The 20,983-nt window shown below is 46.3% G+C and overlaps 1 protein-coding gene across 1 annotated transcript in view; it reads right to left on the bottom strand.

Moving 5' to 3' along the window:
* NPHP4 (nephrocystin 4) overlaps positions 1 to 20,983 on the bottom strand; it is a 122,419-nt gene that overhangs the window by 41,076 nt on the left and 60,360 nt on the right. Inside the window, exon 11 of the mRNA XM_075993418.1 lies at positions 15,617 to 15,755. Within this exon, the coding sequence (XP_075849533.1) occupies positions 15,617 to 15,755 (139 nt within the window). The remainder of the gene's footprint in view (positions 1 to 15,616; positions 15,756 to 20,983) is intronic.

The raw sequence follows: 20,983 nt of genomic DNA on the forward strand, positions 1-20,983 counted from the left end.
CCAGGGGACCCCCGCTGAGGGCTTGCGGGTAGGGCGGGAGTGGAGGTACGGGGAAGGCTATGGGAGCCAGGCCAGAGGGAACCGCCACACCTCAGATGATCCAGCCGCCCCTCCGAGGGCACGGCGCACAGTCCAGCCACCTCCCGGGCAGTCCTTTGCTGGGAGTTAGCAAATCATCTAGCAAGCTACTTCCCCAGGAAAAAAATAATTGCACTAGAAGCAAAATGTAGATGAGGATTCTGCTGAGACCCAACTGTTCTCAGGCCAGGTGTGGTGGCTCATGCGTGTAATCCTAGCACTCTGGGAGGCCAAGAGTTCAAGACCAGGCTGAGCAAAAGCGAGACCCCATCTCTGTTAAAAAAAAATAGAAAAATTAGCCAGGCGTGGAGATGTGCACCTGTAGTCCCAGCTACTTGGGAGGCTGAGGCAGGAGGATCACTGGAGCCCAGGAGTTGGAGATAGCAGTGAGCTATGATCGTGCCACTGCACTCTAGCCTGGGCAACAGAGCAAGACCCTGTCTTGAAAAAACAATGAAAACTGTGTACCTCTCCCCAGATTCCTCGAGCATCTTCTACAGACAGTGTAGAGCTCCACGCAGCAACCCACTGCCCACCTCTCAAACACAGCCTAAAGGATGACACAGGAAAGCAGCCGGCAGAATGCTAGTTCATTCCACCCTAAACAGGGACTCTGAAAACTCCGCAGGCTGATTTTGGTAATGAGGGAAAATTGCAGGGAATGGCTCCATTATCTTCGGCCAAGAGGAAGCCGGCACTTAGGAGCACACCCTCTGTGCGTCCTGCGGGCGAGTAAACCTGGATGCAGAGTTAGACCATCGAAGCACATCAAGACTTCACGCATGCACTTTCTTCTCCCCATAGTCTCAAATTTGGGTATCATGTGACATGTTTTTTCAGGTAATTCTTCATATCATGGCTTATCATGCAATTTTCTCCTCTAAGAGAGCAAAACAGCCTACAAGAGTCTTTGGCAGCCATTTAAAAAGACACTCGCTGGTCAGCCCGGCGCTGACAGGGCCAAACCCACATATCCCAGCGAAGCACAGGCTGAGAGGAAACACACCACAAAATGCCCCATTTCCAGTCTTCTTGGGTTTTTTTTGTTTTTGTTTTTGTTTTTGAGACAGAGTCTTGCTCTGTTGCCCAGGCTAGAGTGCAGTGGTGTAATCACAGCAACCTCACACTCCTGGGCTCAAGCGATCCTTCCTGCCTCAGCCTCCCGAGTAGCTGGGACTACAGGCATGCGCCACCATGCCCGGCTAATTTTTTTTTTCTATATATTTTTAGTTGTCTGGCTAATTTCTTTCTATTTTTAGTAGAGACAGCATCTCGATCTTGCTCAGGCTGGTCTTGAACTCCTGTCCTTGAGTGATCTTCCTGCCTTGGAGTGCTAGGATTACAGGCGTGAGCCACCGCGCGCGGCCAGTCTTCCCGTTTTAATGTCTCATATGTGGTCATTGGTTAAGTTGCTTCTCAACCTCCAGGAACAGTGCTGCCCGGAGAACACCGTGTCCTCCACACAGCACCCACTTCCCTTCCTCCGAGAGGCTCCCAAAGCCACAAGGGGAGTCTCACTGGCAAACCCAATTCCTGCCGAAGAACACGCTGGGAACTTTCTGGGCCAGCAAAACTGAGCCACCGGGCAGCGCGCACGTGGGCACAAGGGCACGTGCAAAAGAACGTCCTCGCAGGCCCTCTGCGGCAGCTCTGCGGAGAGCAGCAGGACGCCAGCAGTGATGCAGGTGCCCCCGACAACGGGAGCACCCAAATAAAACCCGGCACGTCCGATGCGGGCATGGAAGCAACTGGAAGGGAAGAGGTTGGCCTATGTGTGCTGACCTGAGAAGGTGGCCACGTCGAGTTACAGAGTAAAAACAGCCAGCTAACAAGCAGTTTGCGCAGGGCAATCCCGTCTGCCCTGCAGAAGCTATCCGTACCAAAACGGAGTCACTTATGCCACACCCCGGCAAGACGGGGCCAGGAGGCCCTGAAGGGGGGGTCCTCGAGCACGGGTGCCTAGGAGGGAACAGTGCAAAGAATTCCTCAAAACCGCTGTCTTCCAGATGAGCACCTTGCACCAGGACGGTGCCTGACAGCGGCCGTCCCCACCAACGAGCTGACGCGACTCCTGCAACAAGCCCCCTGTGGCCGGCGGTCTTTGTTTCAGAACAGCTGACGCTCTCCTTTTTGTCTGCAAAAGCTTCCCCTTGGCCCCGGCCACCTCGGATGCACCGATGGCCTGACACAGCAAGCATACGTACCCCAGACCGCGACGCCCTGCTATTCCCACATACCCTCTTTGGAGAGCCGGTCTCTGTGGCTCATTTTAGGTTGACAACATCAAAGACAAAAAAGAAAGAAAACCACCCGTGTACGCAAGTATGCTGGTAAATTCACGGACATCCTTGGAACGGTATGAAATGTGAAGTGGCTATGAGCACACCCTTATACGTGTTAGTAAGCACATATTCGTACGTTACCTGTATAATCTAAAATGAATTAATTTTTAGTTTGATGGTCACTACAAGGTGAACACGCTCCTGGGTGAACCAGTAACACCAGTCAGCACAGGACGGAAAACTGAGCTTTCACGGCAGCTCCAGCCGCACCTCCCCAGGCAAGGAGGCCCCTGCTCACAGGCCAGACGGGTTCCAGAAGGCTGGGCTCCTCGCTGGGAGGTGGAATCGGCATCTGGCCAGGCCACCAAAAGACTCTGATTCCAGTAGATAGCCAGGACGTTCAAAAGAGGAGCACGGAAACCCGGAGACGAGCTCTCCCACGCTGCTCTGAGCAGCTCAGCGGCCAGCAGGGCCCAGAGCCCCGGCGTCGCCAGCACAGCCTCAGCGACAGAGCCGGCCCGAGGAGAGGGGGGACGGACTACATCAGCGGTCTCCCAGGGCACCGGGGCCAACCGCGATCTGGAAACGTTCTGTCCTGACTGCTTGAGACGAAGGGAAACACTTCCCACGCGGCGGGTTCTGCGGCCTGTCTGCAGATCGCCTGCCCTGACGCCCGCTGCTCTCCCGCCGGCCCGCTCTGGCTGAGAGCCGCCGACAACGAGTCCCAGCCGTCCGCTCCGCTTCTGCCAGCCTGGCTTCCCACCACGCGGCCCACCACGTGTCCCACCCGCTCAGAGACCCGAGTCCTCGCGTGTGCTCTGCTTTCTGCCTGGAGGGGACCTGCAGGAGCACACAGACGAGATCGTCCACACTCGAGAGAGCGGGCACACTTCTCCAGCCCACACTTCTCACTCAGCGTCTGCGGTGAGTCCAGCGGCAAAGGCTAGATGGCGAGAAAATAATACTCCAATGTGGCCACACGGTGAGAATCCCCCAGAACACACCCAAGCCTCCTCTCTCTACCCCTGGGAGACTGTTACCTACGCTGGGTAGAGAACAGAAACGAACACTGTAACTCAGAACAACAATAACACCAAAACCACAGCCAAAAACAAGAAGGAGCCCTAACTCAGAACAACAATAACACCAAAACCACAGCCAAACACAGGAAGGAGCCCTCCAGCCGAGCTCGTCCCCCGGGCACACGGCTCTCCCAAGAGAAGGGGGCACTGGGCTTCGATGCTTCCTCTCAGCTGGGGACAGGCATGGGACTGGGGCATGAGGCGGGCCACTTCCCCAGTCAGGTTAAAAGGGGGCTCCAGGGTGCAGGGCACAGCGCCATCTCCAGACCCACGGTTCACCGAGTGGGTGCAGGGCCACAGCGCCCATCTCCAGACCCACAGTTCACCGAGCGGGTGCAGGGCCACAGCGCCCATTTCCAGACCCACAGTTCACCGAGCAGGTGCAGGGCCACAGCGCCCATCTCCAGACCCACGGTTCACCGAGCGGGTGCAGGCCACAGCGCCCATCTACAGACCCATGGCTCACCGAGCGGGTGCAGGGCACAGCGCCCATCTCCAGACCCACGGCTCACCCAGCGGGTGCAGGGCACAGCGCCCATCTCCAGACCCACGGCTCACCGAGCAGGTGCAGGGCCACAGCGCCCATCTCCAGACCCACGGCTCACCGAGCGGGTGCAGGGCACAGCGCCCATCTCCAGACCCACGGCTCACCGAGTGGGTGCAGGGCCACAGCGCCCATCTCCAGACCCACGGCTCACCGAGCGGGTGCAGGCCACAGCGCCCATCTCCAGACCCACGGCTCACCGAGTGGGTGCAGGGCACAGCGCCCATCTCCAGACCCACGGCTCACCGAGCGGGTCTTTGTCGCCTCGAGCTGTGCACTTTTCAATATACAAGCCACACTGCCATAACCATAAAAAAGTAAAAATAGAAATGAGGAGAAAGGAAGGACAGTGTTTTTACCACCTTTACTTTCCTACGTCTAGAGATTCATTTATCCAACAAATGTTTTATCGGACTCCTGCACTGTGCCAGGGCCACAGAAAGATCTCAAGGTAAGTACACAGCCAAATGGAAGAGGGGCCGTGGTCTTCGTCGAGCCATCGTCCCAGGCTGGAGACAGCAGAGGCCCCCGACACAGCGGGAGACTCACTTGGAGGCTGACAGCGTCCTCTCTAGAAAGTCGGACGGGGCCCCTCAGCACTGCCCCCGTTGCAGCCCACCGCCCCAGCAGGACGCGGCCCTGCACGGGGGCAGCACGGAGCCCCACCCCAGAGTGCGAGCGGCCTTCGAGCTGCCTTCCTGACCCTTCACTGCCACCCAGGAAAGGGGAGTCGGCGGGCAGCTCGAGGAGGAGCATTAACAGAGGACGGCGCTCAGTTCCTTGGGCCAACTGCCCAGCCAGGGGGCAGCAGGGGGAGGCTGATGCTTAGCAACTCGCGCCACTGGGGCCAAAGGCAGGGGCCTCAGAGGCTGGCCACGGCGCAGAGAAGGGTAAACAGCTGGTCCCGAAAGGAAAGCGGAGGGAAGGGCCCGCACTGTTAGAGAGGCAGTGGCTGGGATTTCGGGGAATGCTGTAAGCAGGAGCTTCCCACCGTTGCCGGGGACATAGAGGCTGGGTCAGTATGTAATGGTACTCCAGACACTAAGAATTCATGCGGCAAACCCATTTGAAAGGCCTTTATCCCTAACTATTTGTGAGTAAAAAGTCATTCTTCCTAAGACTTTCATGACAGGAATGAGCAAAATCTAAGAAGAGACAAAGGGAAACCTCAATGACGGTGGCGCTGGCCTCCGTGCCGCACGAGTCTGACCTCGGCAGCCGAGGCGCAGGGCTGCCCCACCTCGGTTACCTGGGCCCACGTGCAGTGGGACAGTTCCAGACTGCCAGCGTCTCCGGAGCAGGTCGCCGCCCTAGCCTTGCTCGGACCCACTCTCTCGCTGACGTTCTCCAGCAAAAGGCCCCCTACGACCTGCACGCTAACTGCCGCTTACTGGGTTAAGGGGTGGCCGGAAAGCTACTTGGTGGCCTTAAGATTCCCCTCCCCTGCTGCATAAACTTACTGAATTGCCTGATTCATGCCCCGGGAGCTGCCTGCCAGAATGTTCCAGACAGGCCTCCAGCACGGCAGGCACAATCGCGGCAAGAATCCAACCCCACGTATTCTGGGAAATGCCACGATTACATGTTTGCGATGACCCCTTCTACATGGCAAACAAACCAAAAATCTGACACCACGAGGACATTCAAAAGCAAAATATGGGTCAGGGAAATTCGGAAAAGCAAAGCCGGGGTGCCCTCTAGTGGCTCCATAGCACCCTTCCATGGCGGGTGATGAATGGACCTTTGCTCTCTTGCAATTTTATAGAAAAAATAAAAGTGGTTATTCATAACAGAGAGCCAAAGTACCTCACTTAAAGTGACAGCCACATATCATTAAGATTTCCAAAGGAACCATATAAGTGGTAAAATACCGAAGTATGAAAAGTTTCCATCATAACTTAAACACTAGTGGATATTTAAGTCTCTTATATTGGGTCTTGGGAGGCAATGTCTTCAAATGCTTGGAACCTGGGCTGAAAGCGATCATATTAACATGACGTGAATGCAGCCATAAATCCAAATTAAATAAACCAAATGAAATCAGGTTCCATCCATGTAGATTTGCTGGTCCCTCAACAGTAACTGAAAAATAGATTATGCTGCTCTAGCACATTTGCGCAACCGTTCAATTCCTGATCCTGCCAGTAACCAAAGTATATTCCTCTCTGCCAAGGACATAACAGTAAATCTTTGGGTAGGGAACTAAAAAGTCTGTGTACCCAACAGCTCTGCATCTTAAGAAGTCAAACTGCTGCTCCTGTGCCCTACACACAGGAAAATAACCACGCCCCCAGCCAGTCATCCAGAAAGACGCCTGCCATAGTGGGTCACAGGAAAAATCAGGAGCCCCAAAGCAAGCTGCCTCTGTGGGGATCCCCGCTTGGGGGCCCCTCTCCTGACTCAACGGCACTCGCTGGAGCCCACGCACGTCTGGCCTCCTGCAGTCACTCTTCCCCCGGGGCCCAGCCTCCCGCCCAGGGGTCTGGACATCGGGCTTCTGGAAGACACGTTGCTCTTATCTGTCTGTGTCCTTCTCAAACAGTGGGAAGAGTGACGGAACCAGTCATGTCTACTCACCTGCTGCCGGCACGGTGCAGGAAGAACTGAAATGCAACGCTGCAATTGAAGCAGCAGAATGTCGGGGGAGACTCAGGACTTGGAACCAGAAGACCAGGCCCCTCAACCCATGGGGCGACCGACGTCTGCCGCTCTCGCCCAGCCCGAATCCATCTCGCTTCCGATGGCTTTCCTCCCAGCCCTCGGCCACACAGTCAGAGATGGGCCCAGCCTCCACACCAAGAGAGGGTGTGTGACCCAGGACCCCCCTCCCCATCTGTCATTACAGGGTTAAGGCAAGCGACACAGCAGATCAAGGGGGCTCCATCTAAGGCTCCCACTGGAACAAGTGAGGGAAGCCAGTGCTTTCTGTCGGGGTTGCAAGGCCCACCCCGGCCGGAGCTCCTGGGGTTACCACACGGAGAGACTCTAGCTGGAAGGAAGTGGGCACTGAAGAAGAGAGCTTAAAGGGGAGGGGACAGGGCGAACAGACAGACAGACAGTCTTAATGACATCATCTGAGAACTGGGATCAAGCCACACCTAACATCAGCTCTTACCTCTGGGCTTTTCTGTCACCCCAGCCAATAAATTCCCTCTCTTATTTTTCGTTGGCTTTCTATCCCTGGTACACAGAAGAGTTCTGATTAATTCATTTACTCTACGAACACGCACTGAACGCTTTGCTGCGGGCCAGGACCCTGCTGGGCAACGTAAAGATGAATGAAACCCAGTCCCGCTTGTGAGCCGCTCCTAGGATGGTCTCCAGAGTGGCGCGAATATCTGCACCCAACGTCAGCACCGCTTTACCTGCTGGGCACAGGCTGGGCAGGTCCCAGTCCCCCTGCAGGGGAGAGGGCGGGCATGTGGATGCCTTTGGCCAGTGAGGTCTCAGCGACGGTTGTCATTTCTGGGCCAGAGCCTTACCTGATGGAACAAGGTCTGCGTGAGGCCTCCCTTTCGTGCTGGTGCAGCCCAGCAAATACTCCAGTTGACAGCTGCCACCTGGATCTATCTGCCACCAACCCCAACAGACATGCAGCGAGAGTAAGAAATGAACCTTTTGATTTTAAACCACCGAGAGTTGGGGATTATTTGTTACTATAGCAAACCTGACTGACACACCCTAAGAACAGTGGGGGAAAGAAGGAATGTAGACAATGCACAACTATATAAAATACAAAGTAGTATCTAGAAAGGGCTATGGGATGCTATAGACAAAGCTCTGACTGACATGGACAAGACCCATGAGCTGGGCTTTAAAGATGAGTGGAAGTGTCCATAAGAAAGGGCAAGAAAAGTTTAACGGATACATCATACCTGGGCAACACAGCAAGACAGGATCTTGCTATGTTGCCCAGGTTGGTCTCAAACTCCTGGGCTTAAGTCATCCTCCCACCTCAGCCTCCCAAGTAGCTGGGTCTACAGGCCCATGCCACTGTGCCTAGTTTCAAGTATTTTTTTAATGTGTGACCATTTTAAAACACTTCCAAAGTCTCAGTTAAAAGGAAATGAAAATTGAAATCAATAATTTAGGGAATAACACTACAAGTCAAAATCTATGAAATGGGGTCCAAAATATACTTGGAAGAAAATTGTAAAACCTTAAATATTTTTATTATTAAACAAGATCAATGGAAAATAAGCTAAGCATTCGACTTCTTAAAAACTTGAAGAAATAGGCTGGGCACAGTGGCTCACGCCTGTAATTCTACCACTCTGGGAGGCCGAGGCGGGCGGATTGCTCGAGGTTAGGATTTCAAACCCAGCCTGAGCAAGAATGAGAACCTGTCTCTACAAAAAAATAAAAAATAAAAACTTGAAGAAATTAAGAGAATTAATAAACATAAAAGCATATAAAATTAAGATAAAATTAGAAACTTAAGAACAAGACAACCAATAAGTAAAACCAATGGCTGATTCTTTGAAGAGACTAATGAAATGTACAAATCTTTGGTAAGCCTGACCAAAAAAGGGAGAGCCCCTCAAAATATAAGGAATGAGAAATGAAATACAGTCATAGATACAAATCAGAATTTTATAAATTAGATACAACTTTATTCCAACATCTTTGTAAACTAAACAAAATTGACTATTTTGATAGAGGAATATGATCCCAAAAGTATTCCAAGATGAGGTAGAAAATATAAATAGACAAATAACCATAAATTTAAATGGTTGTCAAAGATACCTTCAAAAGGAATCAGATTCCCGATGGTTTCACAGGGAAGTTTTATTAGGCCTTTAAGAAGCAGGTCCTGCCTTTTGTTTAAGCCATTTTAATGCACAGAAAAAGAGGGACAGCTTTCTCCAGACAAAGACGTGACAAAAGGGAAAGCTACAGACCAGGGAGGGATCTGCAAAATACAGCCCACAAGTCAAATTCACACAATCTGTGTGTGTCAATAAAGTTTTATTGGAACACAGCCATGTTCACTCATTAACATATCATCTGTGGCTTTCAGTGTGCACCAGCAGAAAAGATTAGCTGTAAAAGAGATCATTTGGGCCACAAAGCCTAAAACATTTACTGTTTGGCCCTTACAGATAAAGTTTGCCGACCTCTGCCATGGACGAAGCTCGGTTACAGAAACAGAAATAGGAACAGAAATCCTGAACACAAGTCAATCAAATAGGGGCCTAACTGTGAAGCTCCCACAAGTCACTCGCTAGCTCTCTCTCTCTCACCTCATTCTCCTCTCTAATATACTTTATTTTCAGAGCAGTTTTTTAGGTTCACAGCAACACTGAGCAGGAGACATGGAGAGGCCTTACATGCTCCCTGTCCCCACACATGCACAGCTCCCTCCACCAGCAACACCCTCACCAGAGCAGCATGTCATTCCTTTTGCTCCTAACATATTTGTGTGCTGTCTCTTTTTTTTTTTTTTCCTGAGACAGAGTCTCACTTTGTTGCCCAGGCTACAGTGAGTGCTGTGGTGTCAGCCTGGCTCACAGCAACCTCAAACTCCTGGGCTCAAGCAATCCTGCTGCCTCAGCCTCCCGAGTAGCTGGGACTACAGGTATGCGCCACCATGCCCGGCTGATTTTTTGTATATATATTTTTAGTTGGCCAATTAAATTCTTTCTATTTTTAGTAGAGATGGGGTCTCGCTCAGGCTGGATTTGAACTCCTGACCTCGAGCAATCCGCCTGCCTCAGCCTCCCAGAGTGCTAGGATTACAGGCATGAGCCACCACGCCCGGCCTGTATTGTCTCTTTTTAAAGCTCCACAAGGACAGGGGCCTAATAAATTACCTGGCACAGAGACATAAGTAACTGTCTCTGGGGACAGAGACGTAAGTAACTGCTCTGATACCACTGCGTGAGTAAGTGTGCATGCAGGAACAATACCTGCAAGTGTTCTGAAAGGTACTTAATGCTACCATATTGTACATTTCCTGTCAGAACTCGCCTTTCAACATAATGTTGTGAAGATTTATCCATAATGACGGGTAGAGATCTACTTCGTTCATTTAACTGGTATTCAGCATCCCACTGTCCAAGTAAATCAGCTTATTTACCCATTCCCCAACTGGGAAGCATTAGTAGACTGTTCTCAAATTTTAACCGTTAAAAACTGTTGTCATGAACAGCTTCATCCATGTCTCCGCGTATGTATGAACCGGGGCTTCGCTAAGGTGCCCAGAAATGGCAATTCTGGGTGGTTAGGTATCAGCCAAACGTGACTAAACGGCTCTTCACAGCGGCTACACGGGTCCTCCCACAGCGGGAAGAGTTTCTCTTTAACCACATCCTCGTTAACCTTCATGCTGTTAGACAGCTAGATTTTTCCAGTATGAGGGGTATGAAATGATTTCTCATTTTATTTTGCATTTCTCTGATTACCAGTGAAACTGAGCACTTTTTCATATGTTTATTGATTAATCTGGTTTCTTCTCTATAAATTCCCTCTTTGTATCCTTTGCCCATTTTTCTTTCTTGGTGTTAATCTGTTTTTTATTGATTTGGAGGAGCTCTTGCTATAATCTTTTTTTTCTAATCTTCTAATTCTAAAATTTTCTAAAATTTCTAAAGTGTTGGTTTTTAGTCCATCTGGAATTTCTTTTTTATACGTGACATGAAATTGGGGTTAAAATCCGTGTTTCCCACGTGGATAGCGGGCCAGCACCACGCACCGACGGCTCGCTCCGTCCTCACTCCCTGTGCACCATCACTGCTCCCCGACCCAAGGTGACACATCCTAATCCCCAGAACCTGCAAATACGTTACGTTGACAGCGGCATCAAGGTTGCTAATCAGCTGGCCTTGGGATGGGAGATTATCCTAGATTATCTGAATGTCCAACATGCTCACCACGGTCCTTGTAAGTGAAAGGGAGACGAGACGGCCAGCGCCAAGAAGGACGTGAAGATGCCTGTGAAGGTGGAGGACGGGCCAAGGGGCGTGGGCAGCCTCCAGCAGCTAGAGGAAATGGAGTCTTCCCTAAAGCCCCTGGAAGAGACCTGGGGCAGAGCCCTGCTGAGACCTTGATTCCAGCCTGTGAGACCCATTTCGGACATCTGATCTCCAGAATTGTAAGATAAAAAGTTCCTATTGTTTTAAGTCACTAAGTTCGTAGTGATTTCTTATAGCAGCAATAGGAAATGAAGACACTCCCTAGCTGTAAGTCATCACAGATCACACTTTACACTTTGCCCCACCATCTATTTACCTACCTCTGCATCGATGCCATACTGTTCTAGATCCCCTAACTTTATGGTAAGTCTGCAAATTAAGAAAAACGAAGCCTACAGGGCACAGTGGCTCACACCTGTAATCCTAGCACTCTGGGAGGCCGAGGCGGGCGGATTGCTCATGGTCAGGAGTTCGAAACCAGCCTGAGCAAGAGTGAGACCCCGTTTCTACTATAAATAGAAAGAAAATTAATTGGCCAACTAATATATATAGAAAAAAAATTAGCCGGGCATAGTGGCACATGCCTGTAGTCCCAGCTACTTGGGAGGCTGAGGCAGCAGGATTGCTTGAACCCAGGAGTTTGAGGTTGCTGTGAGCCAGGCTGACGCCACGGCACTCACTCTAGCCTGGGCAACAAAGTGAGACTCTGTCTCAAAAAAAAAAAAAAAAAAAGAAAAGAAAAACGAAGCCCCCCTTCTTCTTCAAAATTGCCTTGGCTGTTCTTGACTAGGTATTTTTTTAATTAAAAAAAGAAACAGAATATATCTTTTTTTTTTCTTTTCAGAAAGTTAAGAGTGTTATTCCAGTGAAAAGAATATATCTTAAAGGAAAACAAATGCAGTACAAAGGGGAAATATATTCCAGACAGACAACGTGAGCGAAGACTCAAGGTCACGAGAGCACCTGGTACGACCAGTGAATCGCGAGCAGCACGCACAGCCACGAGCAGCTTTAAAACCACCCGACTCTCAGCCCCGGGGGTAGCGGACGTAATAGCCTGGAAACCACTAACAACGCTCAGACTTCCACTTCCGGCCGAGATGGGGTAACGGTGACCGCTCAACTGAAATAATTTGTTTTTAAACCACACAAATATGGAAAACAATGGTTTTCAAGACAGTGACTTCAGGCATCAAAGGAAGTCATCATGAGGGACAGGGAAAAAAAATAGGGGAGTCCTACAACTGCCCTTGCTTACCGAGTTCAGCAAGCTCACACCAGGCAGGATGAGGACCCTGGCCATTTACAGAGGGCCCCTCTAGCAGCCAGTAGCATGCTGATCAGGAAAACACTCGAGGCCAGAGAAAGCACCACCAGAAAGGATTACAGTGAACGGTACCTGGTGTTCACAGGACCAGACGTAGTGCCCACTCCCTTCAGCCAACTGGCAAACCTCATCATTCACAGGACACTGGGCACAGTACTCAAAAGGGTCTTGTCATCTTAGTAGGGAATAATCAATCAGCCCTGGACTAAATGCTGATCTGGTCCAACATAACGAATCTTAAGGGCAAGACCAAACATGATCAATTTTCAAAGCTTAAGAATATTTATCAAATACAAAATATTCAGCTCCCTGTATGAGAAAATTCCCAATATCTGGAAAATCTAATAAAAAATTATCAGACATGCAAAGAGGTAGAAAAATACAACCCAAATTAGGTTAAAATCAATCAATCGGAACTGATTCAGAACTCACAAAGGTATTATAATTAGCAAACAAGGATATTAAAATATTTAAAGCCGTATTGCATGTGTTCAAAAAGCTAGAGGGAACACCAAACATATTAAGTCAAGAGCTGGAAGATACAACATAAACCCAAATAGAACTACTAGAGATGGCGACCATCCAAGATGAAAAATACACTGAATGGTATTAATTGCAGATCAGACACTGCAGAGGAAAAGATGGGTGAACTTGAAGACACAGCAATAGAAACTATCTAAAATGAAGCATCCAGAGAAAAAATAATTATAAATAAAAGTGAACAGAACATCAGTGAGCTGTGAGGCAATTCCTAGCAGCCCGATACACCTGAAATTAGAGATCCCAAAGGAGAGGATGAGAGAGGAAGACACAAAAATGTTTGAAGAAATAATGAGCAAAATTCTTATAAATATGATGAAAAAAACTATAAATCCAGCGATCCAAGAAGCTCAATGAGCCCCAAGCAAAAAAATAAAATAAAATAAAATAAACAATTAAAGAACAATTCTGGGAGAGTGGAGGTAGCAGCAAACTAGATTTTTTAAATCTCCTCCATTCCCCGCATCAAAACAGGCGGGCAACCAGAGAAGTAAAACCAAAGCCCACAGACGACATCCACAATTGACCCAGCCTCAAAGAAGCCCAACAGTGGAGTGATTCCATCAGAATTTATAACTAATTTGATTAGAAGGTCTTCAAACGTAACTACCAGCTTTGTTTCCAGTGCTACACAACTGTATCATAATTTAAACATTTGAAAATACCTTTCCAGAAAAGGCAATTATATTTTTCCCTTAAAGCTAGCTGTACAAGTTCATTCTAAAGGAAATTACTCAGGTATTTGTACAGATATGGGCAAACTATGTTGATTATATACTACTACTGTCCTTTGAAGGAACTTAACGAAAAGTCAGAGTACAGTCAGCCTCCGCATCCATGGATTCAACCAACCAGAGACTGAAAATATTTGGGAAAAGAATGGTTGTGTCTGTACTGAATATGTACAGACCTTTTTCTTGTCTTTATCTCCTAAACAATACAGTGTAACAACTATTTAGAGCATGTACATTGTATTAGGTATTGTAAGTAATTTAGAGATGATTTAAAGCACACAGAAGATGGGTGCGGGTTATATGCAAATATATTTTATGTAAGGACTTGGGCATCTGTGGATTTTGGTATCCTCAGGGGTCCTGGAACCAACCCTCGATTGATACCGAGGGATGACTATAATCATGTTTGTATCTAGTTATAAGCTATACTTAGTTTATAATCTAGGATTCTAGCTTTCATATTTATGTTTCTTAAAGATTATTTGTTTTATTTTTAAAATGTTAACTATGGATATATGTCAAAGAAGGAAAGATACCAGATTTAAAGCAGGGAATGGGCTGGAAATAAATTTGACTCTTTGTCTAGTATTTTTAAATTATGTGCCTTATCCCTCAATGCATTCAACTTTATCAAATAAAATTGGAAATGTATTCTAAACCGACTCTGACAGAAAATACATGCCTGTCACCCACCACTCGCCAGGGATTCTAGAAGACACCCTGGCAATACTCAAGTATAAGGGGCACTGTGCACTGAAGTGCCATTTACATAAGGTGGATTATTAACGTGCACATCGGTGACAAACAGAAATCCTGAGAACAATCTGGTAAGCACAAAATTCAAAAACTGAAAGAGCAAAACAATTAAAACCATCAAGTGCACTGCCTCTGTGAAAAGAAGGAAAATACTTGAAGATGTAGTTTGTCCCAAAGAAATCAACCAAGTTTTGGTACCTGAACATTTTCAGATATCTCAGAAAATCCTGAGAGACCTTGAAAGTGGAGGTCAGCATATCAAGTTCTAGGCCAAAGAAATAAATGCACTGCTCCCACTAACTGTAAACTTAAATTCAACAAGACCAGTTTCCATAACCTAGAATCTTAGCTCTCAAAGAAAATCACTCCCAAGTCACAGATTCGCTGGCCCCTCTGTGCCAGGACTCAGGAGCCGCAGCTGAGCAGAGAACGAGCGTGAGTCCCCCCGGAACACCTGGGCGTCACTCGCTAGAGTAGAGCCACCAGGAGGATGGAGGCACACGACACTCCCCACCACGGGATTATACACTGGTCCATTCCCTATCTTTCCACTTGGAACCAGGAGAAAAAAAAAGACTAATCACCTGTGATCTAGGGGTCCTAGAATTTTCTTTCAGCTGGTGAGATCTCCAGAACCCCAGAGCCAAGGCTCAGTACTCATTCAGGGCAGATTTCTGCCCTTTTCCCTGTTGCCCCCCACCTCACCATAGATGGAATTCTCCATCTGGACACTGGTCTAAACAAGAGGCACTGAGGCAGGGTACTGGCCACAGAAGATGCCCAGCCAACCAGGTACTGAACTGACAACCACAGTAGTTCTTCAACCACCGATATGCAAGTGGACTTGTCACCTCCACAGGGCAGGCTCTCTACCTCTGCTGGCAGCCCTTGCTACTTGCAGCCAGTTATAACTCCCTTTCTTACGGTCACATACTGAGATCACAGATTCACAACTCACAGACAGTGCTTCAGGGTGAGAAGAAAGACAGCTACACTAATAGTGCAAAACAGGGCTGGCAGTCCATGGCTGGCAGCCAACCTTTAACTCTTGGACCCCACGTTTGCAGAGCACCATGTGACATGCCCTTTTAGGCGTCACTGATAGAACAAGCCACAGGTGCTCAGTCCAGGAGCTGTCAAGCAACTGAGCTGACCCCTGGCTGAAGCACAGGTGACACATGGCTGGCCCACACTTTATCACCGTCCAACTCTACACCTCTGTGCTAAGCACTAACCCAGCTAAGTGATTCCAAGTGAAGCAATCTGTGATGATTATTGTACTGGACTGAGTATCCCTCCTCGGGAACAGATGGAAGCCATGCCGTGTGCTGGGAAAGTCAGCTGTCTGGGGACACTTACTTGCAGGAGACGTGGGTGGTTTCCTGGCGGGCTGCCGCTCGACCGCGGGACCGTTGACGAGCTCGGGGGGTGAGTCCAGGTGTTCTTCTGAGCCCATGGAGAACTGGAACTGGACTGTTCCGGACTCCACCTGCTTCACCTAGGGCGGACCACAACAAGAGCAATGACAGCCACTCCCTTCATCAGCACTCTTTCGTCAGAATAATTCAACCAGAACAACACATCAGCCTTCAAACAAAGTCTAGGTAAAATCAAAGATTTCCAAAGCCACCTGTTCTAAGACTATAATCAAGCAGTTTTCTGAGCAGAAAACAATCGGCTGTGGCACTAAAAACTCTGAAGACCACATCATCATGGGATGACCCTGACCCAAGGAAAAATCACAGTACCTCTCAAGTTTTGCATGCGTTTTGAATTAACCTACGGGAAATTGACTTTCTTATGGTGTATGGTTCTGCCTGTTTTAACACGTCTGGATCCCTGTAACCAGCCCCACAGTCAGGAAACAGCCACCCCAACACCACAAAGCGGTCCCCACACGGCCCTCCTGGCGACACTGGCCGCTTCCCGGCACCGCAGCCTTGTGAACGTCATGTGAACGTCACATGAACAGGAACATGTGATACGCCACTTCTGAGACTGGCTGCTTCCGTTTAACATACGCTGGTGAGACTCACCCAAGTTGTGGCAGACACAGCAGTACTCAGTTCCTTTCATTACTGAGTAACGCTGTCGTAAGCACGTACCACAGTTCATTCATCCACTCCCCCATTTAAAAGCGCTGGGTTGTTTTCAGCTTGGGCGATTATAAATAAAGCTGCTACTAACACTGCTGCGCGGTTTCTGTGTGAACATAAGTTTTCGTTTCTCCAAGAGCAGGACTGCTAGGTCATATGACATAGGCGTATTTAAATTTATAAGGCACTTCCAAACCATGATTTATTTCTGGACTCTCTACATGCCAATCCCTTGACCAACAGCACTCTGTATTGATTAACACAGTTTTATGGCAAGTTTCTAAATGTGTCGTGTGATTCCTCCAACTTTATTGTTCTTTTTTAAAGCTGTTTTGACTCTTCCAATTCCTCAGCCTTTTCATATAAATTTTAGAGCCAGCTATATCTACAAAAAAAACATCCTGCTGGGATTTTGATTGAAACTGTGGAAAATCTATAGATCAATTTTGGGAAGAACTGGCATCTTTACTACGTTGAGTCTTCCAACACATAAAGCTATTTACGTCTCTCCAGTTATACAGGTGTTCTTTGATTTCACCTGAGGGTAACCACGGTGACATCCAGCAAAAGGAAAGTTTTATAGTTTCCAGCATACAGATCCTGTACATACTTTTGCTAAATTTATTTCATTTAGGGGAGGGATTTGTAAATAATTTTTTTATATTTTCCTTTCCAATTCTAGTATGCAGAAATATGATTGGGTTTTTCATGTTGACCTCCTGTGTTATCCTGCAACCTCATAAACTCATTCATTCTAGGAGGTTCTTTTTGTGGATTCCTTGGGATCTTTTACAGAGATGATCGTGTTATTTGCAAATAAGGACAATTGTATTTCTTCCTTTGAATGTGCATGTCTTTTATTTTCCTGATTTATCGCACTGGCGAGAACTTCTAGTACAATGTTGACTAGGACGTTGAATGCCATGAGTGGACATCCTTCACTTGTTCCTAATCGTAGGAGGAAAGCATTCAGTTTTTTCATCAATACGTATGAGGTTAGCTAAGCCATTTTTGTAGATACTATTGATCAAGTTGAAAAAGTTTTCTTCTACTGCTAGTTTCCTCAGAGTTTTTATCATAAATGGATGCCAAATATTGTTGAATGCTTGTTCTGCATCAACTGCTACATGGTTTTCCTCCTTTAAGCTGTTATTGCAGCGAACTACATTTATTGATTTTCAAATAGAAAATACCTTTGCATTCCTGGGATAAACCTCCACTTGGTCACAGTATGTTATTCTTGTTCCGTATTGTTGGATTTAATTTGCTAATATTTTATTGAGTATTTTGCACCTCTGAGTCCACAATTTTGTTTGAGGGATGTGGGTTCGCAGTTTTCTTATTGTCTTTTTTGGGTTTTGCTATCAATGTAATGCTGGCCTCATTACACGAATTGGGAATGGTTCCCATCTCTTCTATTTTCTGGACTAGATTGCATAAAATTGGTATTATTCCCTCTTTAAATGTTTAGTAAAATTCATAGTGAATAGACCTGGCTATTTGGGTTGTTTTTTTTTTTTTTTTTTAAGTTTTTAAGCTATGACTTCAAATTCTCTGTTAGTTGTAGGACTGCTCAGGTTATCTACTTCATCTTGGCTGAATTTTGGAATTTGGAGTTCAGAATTAATTCATCCATTTCCTCTAAATCGTCAAATTTGTGGGCATAGAATTGTTCACAGCATTCCCTGATTACCCTGTCAACACCTGTGTGGTTGGTACTGAAATCCCTTCTTTCATTCATAATAGTCATAATTTGTGTCCTCTCTTCTTTGTCAGTCTTGCTAGAGGTTCATCAATGTTATTTATCTTTTCAAAGAATCAGTTTTTTGTTTCACTGGGTTTTCTCTACTTTTTTATTTTTAATCCATTGTTTTTTTGTTTTTCATTTCATTGGTTTCTGCTCTTTATTACTGACTTTCTTCTTGCTTTAGATTTATTTTGCTCTTCTTTTTCTAGTTTCTAAAGGCAGAAGATTACTGATTTAAGATCTTTTTTCTGTTCTAACATAAGCACTTAATTTTACAAACGTCCATCTAAGATATTTTAGTTGCATCCCACAAATTTTGATATGTTACATTTCCATTTTTATTACGTTCAAAATATCTTATATTTTCTCTTGAGGCTTCCTCTTTAACTTATGGATTATTTATGTATTGTTTAATTTCCAAGAATTTGGAAATGTTTATGTTGCCTTTATTACTGATTTCTAGTTAGATTCGATTATAATCCAATAATATAATAACTTCAATTCTTTTGAAATTATTAAAGTTTGTTTTATGACCCAGGATATTGTCTATCTTGGAGAATGTTTCACGTGCACTCAGAAAGAGTGTGCACTCTGCTGCCGTTGGGTGAATGTCATTTACATCCAGTTGGTTGATGTAGCTCTTCTACATCCTTGGTGACTTTCTACCTACACGCCAAAGTCCATTCAGAGAGGAGTGCCGAAGTCTCCAACTATTAATATAATTGTGGATGTGTCTGTTTCTCCTTTCGGTTCTCTCAGGTTTTGTGTCATCTATTTTGAAGCTTTATGGTAGATGCAAACACTTTGAGGATTGCTATCTCTTTTTGGTGACTGACCCTGTTACCATACATACTGTCTCTCTGAATTCCTGGAAATTTCCTTTGCTCTGAAATCTACTTTGATATTTATATAGACACTCCCAGTTTTCTTTTATTTAGTGCTTCTGTGGATTATCTTCCATTCTTCTAACGTGCACCATTTGAAGTATATTCCTTAGAGAGTATACAGCTGGACTCTGTTTCACATTAACCCTGACAATCTCTGCCCTTAAATTCATGACCCAGGAGCAAGGGCTTGCACCTATAAATCCCACCTACTAGGGAGGCCCCGGCAGAAGGGAACTCTTGAGGCCAGGAGTTTCAGACCAACTTGGACCATATAGCAAGAACCTATCTCAACAAAAAGAAAAAAAAAAAAAAATTGGCCGGGCGCTGTGGCTCACGCCTGTAATCCTAGCTCTTGGGAGGCCGAGGCGGGCGGATTGCTCAAGGTCAGGAGTTCAAAACCAGCCTGAGCAAGAGCGAGACCCCGTCTCTACTATAAATAGAAAGAAATTAATTGGCCAACTGATATATATATAAAAAAAAAATTAGCCGGGCATGGTGGCGCATGCCTGTAGTCCCAGCTACTCGGGAGGCTGAGGCAGGAGGATCGCTTGAGCCCAGGAGTTTGAGGTTGCTGTGAGCCAGGCTGACGCCACGGCACTCACTCTAGCCTGGGCAACAAAGTGAGACTCTGTCTCAAAAAAAAAAAAAAAAAAAAATTGGTGTGTTCATACTATTTACACTTAATGTAATTACAGGCATACCTCAAAGATGTTGCAGACTACTGCAATAAAGCAAATATAGCAGTAAAGCAAGTCACACAAATATTTTTGGTTTCCCAGTACATTTAAAAGTTGTGTTTACACTGTAGTCTATAAGTGTGCAATAGCATTATGTCTAAAAAAAAAAACAATGTGCATACCTTAATTAAAAAATAGTTTATTCAAAGAGTGACAACGGTTTTAAAAAAAAAAAAAAAAATAGTTTATTGTTAAAAAATGCTAACAGTCACCAAAGCCTTCAGCGAGTTGCAGTCTCTCTGCTGGTGGAAAGTCATGCCTTATGCTGACAGCTGCTGACTAATCAGGTGGTGGTTGTTGAAGGTTAGGGGGCATGTAACAGTTTCATAAAACAAGACAACAATGAAGTGTACACATCTATTGGCTCTTCCTTTCATGTACGTTTTCTCTGTAACATGTAGTGCTGTTTGATAGCATTTTACCTGTTTTACTCACAGTAGAACTTCTTTCAAAATTAAGAGTCAATCCTTTCAAACCCTGCCACTGCTTAATCAACAATGTTTACGTATTAGGTAATATTCTAAATCCTTGCTCAACCATAAAAAGCAACTCCTCATCCGCTCAAGTTTTATTATGAGATTATAGAATTCAGGCACATCTTCAAGCTCCACTCTGATTCTAGTTCTCTTGTTATTTTCACCACATCTGCAATTACTTCCTCCCCACTGAAGTCCTGAACCCCTCAACGTTATCCATGAGGGTGGGTATCAACTTCTTCCAAATTCCCGTTAAGGTTGCCATTTTGATCTCCTCCCATGAATCACAAATGCTCTTAATGGCCTCTAGAATCATTTCCAGAAGGTTTTCAATTGACTTTGCCCAGATCCATCAGAGAAATCACTATCTATGGCAGTGACAGCCTTACGAAATGTATTAAATAGGAAGACTCGAAAGTTTAAATTAATGCTTGATGCACAGGCTGCAGAATGGATGTTGTGTTAGCAAGCATGAAAACAACATTCATCTCCTTGCATATCTTCATCAGAATTCTTGGGTGATCAGGTGTATTGTCAATGAGCAGTATTATTTTGAAAAAAAAAATTTTTTTTCTTGTGGTAGGTCTCAACAGTGACCTCAAAATATTCAGTAAACCATTTTGTAAACAGATGTGCTATCTCCCAGGCTTTGTTGTTCCTTTTGCTAGAGCACAGGCAGAGTAGATTTAGCATAAACCTTAAGGCCCTAGGATTTTTATATAGTAAATGAGCACTGACTTCAACTTAAAGTCCCTAACAAGAGAGTCAGCTTTGAAGCCAGGC

This window comes from Microcebus murinus, chromosome 2 (genome assembly GCF_040939455.1).
Source record: "Microcebus murinus isolate Inina chromosome 2, M.murinus_Inina_mat1.0, whole genome shotgun sequence".
Classification (NCBI taxonomy): Eukaryota; Metazoa; Chordata; class Mammalia; order Primates; family Cheirogaleidae; genus Microcebus; species Microcebus murinus.